The 9,795-nt window shown below is 44.5% G+C and overlaps 1 protein-coding gene across 1 annotated transcript in view; it reads left to right on the top strand.

Moving 5' to 3' along the window:
- The first annotated feature begins 1,458 nt into the window (after nucleotides 1-1,458).
- The window catches only part of IAH1 (isoamyl acetate hydrolyzing esterase 1 (putative)), a 236,183-nt gene continuing 227,846 nt past the window's right edge, over nucleotides 1,459-9,795 (top strand). The window contains exon 1 of the mRNA XM_086926361.1: nucleotides 1,459-2,971. Within this exon, the coding sequence (XP_086782487.1) occupies nucleotides 2,903-2,971 (69 nt within the window). The 5' untranslated portion in view covers nucleotides 1,459-2,902. The remainder of the gene's footprint in view (nucleotides 2,972-9,795) is intronic.

Here is a 9,795-nt window from a genome sequence, read left to right as displayed (position 1 = left end):
CTGCCGATTCTCTCGCCAGACTGCATGTTCCGATGATTGTGTTCTTTCTGATGAACAAGATGTAGACACAGTTGCCACTGTTAAGGATGTTGTCTCTGAAGAGTTTTAGAGTCTGTCTGAATGGGTGACTGAAATGAATAATGACGTTGTGTGTCAACTTGTTGTTGACTGTTTGAAAAAGGGCTGGCCAAAAGAAAAGTCCGCCACTGCCGATATTGCTCCTTTTTGCCATTCTCTGACGAGATTGAAGAGGATGGCGTTCTACTCTTCAAAGGGGGAAAGATCATCCCGCCAGTCTCCATGCAGAGTAAGATCTTGCAACTTGTCCACCAGGGACATCTTGGTATGTCTTCAATGAAACGCCTTATTAGGGCCAATTTTAGGTGGTCTGGACTCAACAAAATGGTTGATAGAGCTGTTAGGGAATGTCCCGAGTGCATCAGTAGTGACAAGATGATCAAGGTTTCCTCTGCTCCTCTCAAACCTGTCTCTTGGCCTAAGTTTCCTAGGCAAAAGGTGGCCTCCGACATTTCAGACCCTTTCAATCACCTACCTTATAATGCACGTTTTGCTCTTGTGATGGTAGATTACCATTCTAAATGGCCAGAGGTAAAGTTTGCGGCAAGTGCTACCACTCTACTCATCATTACCTTCTTCAAAGAAGCTTTTGCGCATGAGGGGTCCCCCGAGGTCCTTGTGATGGACAACGGGGTACAACTCACGTCGCAGGTGATGGAGAGTTTCCTCTGCATGTGTGTTTATTGAGCATATGACTGCATCTCTTTATGAACCAAGGGAGAATCACCAAGTGGAGAGATTCATCCGGGTTCTAAAGGATGGTATTGATTAGGCCTGTAAGTCCAGTTAGTCCTGGAGGGATGTGGTAAGAAAGAGGTTGTGGATGTACCGCATCCCTCCTTTCCCCCACTCAGTAACTGGAGTAAGTCCTTTCAGACTTTTGAGGGGCAGAGAACCTATTTCCGATATCTGCCAGTGGTGGATCAAGAGAGTTAACAAGGCTGTTGATTGTGTTGATTTGGATCTTGTCGCTAAGCGTGTGGACGTTAAGCAGAACAAGATGAAAGTGAAGTTTGACTCGAATATGAATGTAAGAGTTCCTGACTTTACTGTTGGTGAGTAGGTTAGGATTAAAAAACCTGGTTTCTTGGCTAAAGGAATTTCCAAGTTCAGTCATCCCATCAAAATTCCTAAAGTTTGCAAGAACAGTGTTATTACTGAGGATGGAAAAGTGTGGAATGTGAAGAGAGTTGCTAAGTGCAAATCTCATGAGCTCAGCACGGAGAGAGATGTTTTTCCATTGCGTCCTCATTCTACCCAGTCTGTAGCATCCAGAGTTGAGTGGAACAACAGACCCAGTTTTTTGCCTGCTAGATATTTGTCTTTATTTCTTGTTTTTTTGCGCTTTTTCTTCTTGTGTTTTTTGTTTGTTTTCCTGTTAGGGGTGAGATGTGTTACATCCTTCTTTCTTCTTCCCTCCCTTTCTCTCCCTCCTATCCTCTTGTGCTTTGTCCCTCCTTAGACCGTGTACCTGCGTGTACGTTTTGGATTCCATGTTCCATAGCCCTCATTCAACAGTTACTGCCTTTGCCTTGTTTGTATGGTTGTACTGTGTTGCGCTCCTAATAAACTTGATATTTACCTACTACATCGGATCCTTGCGTCTTCATAACAAGGAGATGATGTTCGGAGTGCTGAAACTTTTCAAACACTCTCCCCAGTCACATATCTGAGTTGAATCCATCATCATTCTTTAGCTCACTTCACCACCCCAGTTCAGGCACAGCTATTTGCAAATTAGTCTTGACCCTGTACCTCATGGGAAGAGTCCAGCCCGAACTACCAAGCCATGTCTTCCATGGACCGGAAACGAGCATCATGGGACCGGTTTTGGGTTAACACCCCTTATCAGCTCCTGCAGGCTAGTGCACAGCCTTTTTCACACATTCTCTGTCTGCTATAGCGCTTTCTCCATTTTCCTGACAGATAAGGGAATGAACCATGTATCTGCATTTCCGATATCTGGTCCTGCAGCACTTTCAAGTCCCATACATAATAGACCAGATTCAGACATCTATGAAGTCAATGGGAGAAAGATTTTCCCGTTTATTTTTCTAAAATCTCCCACCTTCCTCTTCTAAAATGTTGGTATGTAGGCAAGTCACCTTGCAACACTGCCCTGTTCACAGGGGAAAGGACAGTAATGAGCCATAATTATCCAATATGGTGCATTGCTGTCCTTTTCTTTCAGCGGGGGCCATTTTTTCAGCCTAGCGCCAATGCAGGAACCATGTGTTGTAGGCAAGATTGTGTTTGTGCCGGAAGCGGCACTTTCAGGCACAAAAACAATCCTCAGAAGATTCTCTTTCTCTGTGTGCTGCAGAATGCAGCACACAGCCTGTAGCACACAGAGAAAGAGTGAAAAAACTATGAGAAATCAAGATATATCTTGTTACGCCTCTCCTGATGAGGTGTACCTTTTTGGAGCATCCCATAAGTAACTTCTTGAAAAACTGGGGATGGGTCAAAATCCATGGATAACGCATGGGAACACCCATGAAAACGCCTCCCTGACGCAGAGTAATGAAACATAACACAGAGTAATGAAATTTGCACTGCATTACATTACTTTAGATTAATAAAAGCATGCGTGCCTACATAAATCTCATATTTCAGTTAGGTCACTCTTGCACCACATTGTGCTGTGCAAGAGTGACGCAAAGGGACTAATAAAATGCCACAGTGACGACAGATTTTTGATTGACAGGTGATTTCCTGCTTCAACTGAAAGGGAGGCACTAACTGCGAACCATGCAGGAAAGCAGCGGCGTGTGATTTCACTGGCAAGCGCAGTGTGAAGCCGGACCGGAGTTGCTGGTGGAGGATGAGCAGCATCTGCAGCAAAATGATTTCTTTTCCACGAGTAGTCCTATTCGGGGATTCTATTACGCAGGTAAAACATTTCCCTCGTGTTTGCGATGTCAGCTACCCGCCTAGAAGCGAATTTGTTTAGAAACAGACGAACCCCTCGAGGTCGCAGAGTTGGCGCAGGTTGCCGAGTAGCTAACCGACAGTGATTTTTTAAGTCGCAAGGCTAGAAAGAAAAGCGAGGGGCTGACAGTCGCTCTTTGGTGGCCATATTGGAATGGAGCAGCTATTACGAAAATAAGATGAGAATTATTTCATTCTGATTAAAATATCAAAAGATATAGGTAATAAAAAGTCACAATTTCACTTTGTAACTGTTTATAATAATATACGCCAGCCAGGGCTGGTGCCTTATCGAGAGGTTGCAGTGCGTGATACTTACTATTATAGCTAAGGAAAGAACAGAATCTGTTTAATTCTTGAAAATTATTCTGCTGAGATCGATGCGATGCATGTTTATGGGGCACTTTGGTAAGGGCGGCGCGGTAGAGGTTTGGAACTGCAGCCTTTGTCACGAAATGCAGGTAAAACCTGTTGGAAGTAATACGGGTGGGGTGGGAGGTTACATTCTTTAGGCGGCAGGTTGCTACCTCATACATGCCAACGAAAGGGGAAATACCGGACTTTAGCTTTATTTATTTATTTATTTATGCGATTTTATATAGCGCGGACCTTACCCGAAGGTGTCAGAGCGCTTCACAAAAGGACCAAAAATGACATACAGGAACAAAATACAAATGCAGACAATCAGTTACATGGATCAAAAGTGACACTAGTGAGCAACCAAAATACATGAGGTAGCAATCGGTGCATTACAGGAGAAAAAAGTGAAATTGGTGCAGGTTACAAAAATGTACAAAATACAAATAGAAGTATAAAATTGCAATAAAAGGCAGACACTCCATCACAAGAACAAACGTTACGTAGGCAATGGAGGCACTTGTGCAAGTAACTAGAACAAACAAAATGTGTGAGGTAGCAAACAGTGTGTTACAAAACAAAAGTGACGTGTGCAAGTTCCAAAAGGGTACCATACACAGGTATTGGGATAATACTAGACATTTAAACTACCAGAACACACTGGGGAAGAAGTACCATAAACCTGGCCAATAGACTTTCCAGTAATGGGAGGTCTTCCTTCAAACGAAGGCATGGGTGTGAGTTAGACTTGGAGGTGTCTTTGGAGGAGAAGAACTTTAAGGTCCCTTTTGAAGGCCTGAGAGGAGGAGGTAGTCCGGAGCTGAGGCGGGAGCGAGTTCCAGATTCTCACTGCGTTGCCTGAGAAGGATTGGGCCATCGATCTTTCCTTCTTGAAAGTAGGGGGTTCAAGCAGCAGATTTTCAGCATTCCGAGATGGTCTAGAGCCTCCAGAGAGTTTCAGTTTATTCGCCAGGTAGCGGGGAGAGGAGGAGTGCAAGGCTTTGTGGGTGATACAGGCAGTCTTGTAGATAGCTCTAGCCTCGATGGGAAGCCAACGCAGGGAGGATAGCAGCAGTGAGATGTGGTCGCTTCTTTTAGCCCCATAGATGAAACGGGCTGCTGAGTGTAGGACCGATTTCAGGGGGGACAAGTGGGATTTGGGGAGGCCAGTAAGAAGAGAATTGCAGTAGTCCAGTCTGGAGAGGACCAGCGATTGCACCAGTGTTTTAAGGTCATGCTCAGGAAAAAAGCGACGAATACCCCAAAGAAGTCGCAGTTGGTATCGTGCAGACTTTGCAATGGAATTGATGTGAGGGATTAGATTGAGATTCTTGTCGAGTAAGACACCAAGGGATTTTGCGCTTTCAACAATGATAGGCTTATTGTTGAGTAGATTTGTCTCATCCATCCAGGATTGAACCGGGGGAGGGGAGAGTGAGGAGGAGAGGAGGAGGAATTCAGTTTTGGAGGGATTCAGAATCAGTTGATGATTTGACATCCAGTTTTGAATGGAGTCGAGAGTTGAGCTAAGGATAGTGAGATCGTGGGTGGAGGCAACTTTGAGGTAGATTTGAGTGTCATCTGCGTAGAGGTGATAGTTGATCCCAGATTTACTAAGGAGATTTCCCAGGGGTTCTAGGTAGAGGTTGAACAAAGTAGGTGCAAGTATAGAGCCTTGAGGAACACCTTGACCTACCGCCAGAGGAGATGACAGGCTGTTCGCTATTTTGATCATTTGGGATCTATCTGAGAGGAAGGAAGCAAACCATTTAAGCACAGTACCCTCCATGCCCATTTTCTGTTGCAGAGTGTTGAGGAGAGTGTCGTGGTTGACAGTGTCAAAGGCTGCAGAGAGGTCAAGGAGAATAAGGAGACAGGACCCCCCCGAATCGAGTATCCTCATCGCGTCATCAATCACTTGCAATAGGGCTGTTTCAGTGCTGCAGTTTTGGATGAAGCCGGACTGACAATTGTCAAGAAGATCATTGTCCCTGATATAGCGAGAGAGTTGTTTCGCTACACATCTTTCTATGATCTTCGCAAGAAAGGGAAGGTTAGTGATGGGGCGGTAGTTATTGAGGTCATTCGCATCAGCAGAGGGTTTTTTAAGCAGAGGGGTGACCTGCCCTGTTTTGAAGGAGACAGCAAGGGAGCCTTGGCAGAGGGAGAGGTTGACCAGAGTGGTCCAATAGGACAGTGAATGGGAGTAGAGTGGTCCAATAGGACAGTGAATGGGAGTAGAAGTCATGTTTTAAGAGTCTGCAAAAGGACCGGACATGATACTAAATAGGATTTTAAATGAAATCTTATGTATTGATTTGAAACATGACTTTTCTGCTTTTGTTTACTTATTCAGGGATTGTTAACGCAGCTCCTAAACACTTTTAAAAGTGTTTTGTGTTTATATTTACTGTTTGAAGTTTATACAGATAAGGACAACAAATTCCGGCTTTAGACGATTTTGCTTATTTCTTAGTTGCCAAGTCCTGTTTGGCCACGTGTGACATTTTCATGTTTCAGTGTACTTCTGTGTGACATGTACTGCATTATGTGTGACACTTAAATTGTGTGACACTTAACCGAGCACAGGGGAGGAACAAAATGATAGGGACAGACAGCACGGGGACAGAGAAAGAAAAGGGGGCACAGATGTGGGGGAATGAGGGTGGCAACATAGCTGCCAAGGTTTCAGATTGCTATGGGTGACAATGTCATAATTTCAGTGTAAATATGAGTGGCATTTCAACCACTATGAGTGATACTTTCTGGCAAGCAAAATCAAGCAATAAAGACGAAGGAAACATATAATTATAAGCAAATACACCCATCTCAGCAATGAGAAACTCCAAGAAGAGTTGCATCATATGCCACAGGCTGTATTATGGCAAGAGAAAAGAAGCTTATCAAGAAAATCATTAGCTGACAGAGCAGTCCGCCCCAGTCCAGCGTGCCCATGCCCAGTACCTGCCAAGCTCCGCTGGCAGCAGTCACCATCACATCAGCCACAGCCTGTCCCTACAGGCTCTACTGACTTAGTGACACTCGGCATGCTGAGAAGTTAAGTTGACAGGCACCACAGTGGCTCTCACATTCCCCCGACCCAAAAAGAGTTAGTGGGGTGACTACTAACGTAGCTTAAAACTGTCAGGTAGCAGTTCCTCGCTGTAACAGGGCAGGCAGACGGCAGCTCAGAAGGTGATCAAGACTGTCACTGCACGTGAGGGCACTAAAGCACAGTTTTATTAGCATGACAGGTAACACCGCCTCATCGTGTTAGGCAGTGGTAATAACACCGCGCAGCGCTTTACAGTGAAAGTGTAATACAACTTTGCACACACGTCACCAGTGTGGTCCATCAGAATGTACTGAGGTGCTGGTGACCAGACGTGTGGGTAAAACAGCATACACAAACATGAAGGCCACGTGGGGGCGTCCCAACTGGGGATTATACAAGCACACATTCATATACAATAATATCATAAAAATATGCAAAGTGATCACCGGTCACAGGACTACTTTACTGTGATGCAAGCACAGCAGCTCTGCGCTGCCATGATAAGGAGCACTCACTGCAATTTCACGTCAGCCTCACTTCTTTGCATTTCTTTTGTTGAAAGGACGCAGCTGCGGGACAGATTGTAAGCCTTTGTTAAAGTAATCATGTTAATTGCAGCGCATGATGGGCGCTACGATTATCTTGAATACTTTCGCAAAAACTTACAATCTGTCCTGCAGCCACGCCCTTTCAACAAAAGAAATACAGCAAGTGCATGAGGCACTTGCTGATGAACTAACCTGCTGTAGTGCGCGCTTCAAATGCCACACTGCTTGCTGGAGGAGAGACCAGTAGGCACGCGCAGCTTACTGGGTACAATGGTCACAGGCTAATCTTTCAAAATTCCTGATTTTTTTTTTTATTTTTTGCTGGTTATTGCATCATATATGGTGTTGGTCCCCTCAGGTCGAGCTGTGTCCTATTGAACTTACTCCAAACTGGGGAAACTGTTGCTCTTGCACAACTTCTTTGGTGCAAGGGTTGGTGCAAAATTGTTCAGCTGCAAGGACAATATATGAAATCTGGTCCCATAGTCAACAATTTAGCCACTGGAGCACATCTCTCTAATTTCTCAGCTTTCAGAGCCATGCATGAGTTTTCTGGACAGATATTGCATTCATTTGACTGGAATGACAGGGCCCAGAACACTTTAATACCTTTTCCATATTAATTTCTCGCAGACTTGAAAATGTTTCTTTAAGAAAATCTGTATCTTTCAACATGATAAGGGCCTCCGTATTGATTTTGGCGCCTGTTTAATTGATTGTGTTTTAACTTCTACATGCTTCCGTAGTCGGCCATTACAGCAGTCTCAAGCAACACATATTCTCCAACTGGCAGAATGGCTTAAATGTTTTCTCCTGAAACATGGCGAATAACATGTTCTGTTTTTACTGCACAAATAAATGCTGTTACTTTGGGGTCGGGTATTTATTGGGTGTGGTAAGTACCTTATTTTCCAAATTGTGGTCCAGGAGAGAAAGCATAAAAGGCGGATTCAAAATTTATAACACAGAAATTAGATTTTTTTACCAAACATACTCCACAGCCCCTCCACCACCCCTTATACATTTTGCTAGTTTTTATTATTTTGTGAAATCTGACAGGAACAATGATGGTGTGACATAATTATCGGGTATCCCGAATTCTGACAGTAACTTCCTAGTCACAGTCAGAGCCTTCGCCTTCAATCCTTTCCAAAGTGAACAGAGTATTACAGTTAAATTGGCGGATAACACCTGATGTGTACTTGTTTACTGCAGCGAAAGAGGTAGGACGCGCTATTTAAAAAAAAATCACTGTACAAATAACTTTTTAACATTCTGATCAGGTCCCTCTGTTTGTTTAAAGAACCCGGGCCTACGAAGAAGGTTTTCTTTAATTAATGCTCTTCAATATTAACTCACCTAAAACGTGCAGATATGAGCGTGGCCGGCTCGAGTTACATTGAGTTGTGTTAATTACCGTCACAATGTAATGCTGACCACTCTGTAGCAATGCTTGTTATTATGATTTAATTCCCAGATGGTCGGACTAGCACAGCTTTTAAACTGCTGTGCATCACGCCACAGCGCGGACTCCCTGACTCGATTTGAGTCCCCTGCCGAGGCCGCTTCTACCTCAGTGTCACTACTTCCTTTTCTTCCAGACGTGACGGCAAGGGACCCCACCCCCCGTAATTAATTGGCAGCAACTGTGTGTCAAACTTAAGCCACGGTGCGGCAGGACACTGCAGCGCCAGCACGAGGATTGTTACATTGTAGCCGCTAGCGCTGCTGCTCTCTCACTTACAACCATGAGCTAAGAGCAGTCTGAGTCATCTCATGACATGTGATTAATTATTTATGAGGAGCAGCTGCTGGCACTGCAGCACGTCTCTCTGAGCAGCAGGAGCCGTGCAGGCGCCGCCGGTGGCACGGGCTGGCGTGTCGGCAAAATGCGTGACAATGCATTTCAGTGATGCGGAACACCGCACTGAAATCTGTGAGTGTCACACCTGATGCTTGTTACTTGGCAGGACTGGGGCAACTGTATAGGCACAGAGCCCAGAGATGCATAAGGGCAAAAATGACAGGGGGCAAAGAGCTGGGTTAGCAAGAGGGAAAGGGACAGAAGGGGTGAGCCTTTGGGCTGAAGTGTACTGAACGAACCACAATTTGACTCACCATTAGTGTGAAAAAGACCACTTTTATTGAAGACAGGTGCACCTTACATAACATAACCTTGGCCTTTGCCTTACAAAACTATAGCTAACTATACAAAAACATCTACATATCCACCTCCCCTCACCCCTAATGTTTTCCCAAACACAATTGCAATTTATTTAACATACCCCAACTTAATCAATAAGATTCGTCCCTTTAAAAACTTTGTAACCTGCTTCTCAACCTATCTAAAGATCTACCTACTCGATCAATAACTTTAAACCCTTAAACCCTGTAACATCTTCTCTAACTAAGTATAACCTATGCTAACCTCATTACCTACCTGTCCCCAACCAAAAATGAAACAGTAACAAATTGTCCAAAAATAGGTAACTAATGCGACTCAGAAATAGTCCTTATGACATTTCTGATCTCCCCCCCCCAACCTCCTTTTAGGCCTTGTCTAGGGTACCGCCTGATGTCCAGTGCAGAATCTAAAACTTCCTTTATCTGATTCAAATATAACTCCATCCCGAAGCGAGACAAATGTACTCTGTCATCCCTGAAAAAATGTTTGGTCGAATACGAATGTGCCGGGTAATCCTCCTCCCATATTTTAACTCTGGGTGCTCCACCCTGCCAAAACCTGCCTCGCTACAAAACACCCTCATCTCTCTGTTTATCTTCCTCCCTGCCTTATCAATGGCCACGGCCGCTCAGCCCCTCTCC

The sequence above is a fragment of the Lissotriton vulgaris genome, chromosome 6, assembly GCF_964263255.1.
Source record: "Lissotriton vulgaris chromosome 6, aLisVul1.2, whole genome shotgun sequence".
Taxonomy (NCBI): domain Eukaryota; kingdom Metazoa; phylum Chordata; class Amphibia; order Caudata; family Salamandridae; genus Lissotriton; species Lissotriton vulgaris.
This window is presented reverse-complemented; position numbering and strand designations above follow the sequence as displayed.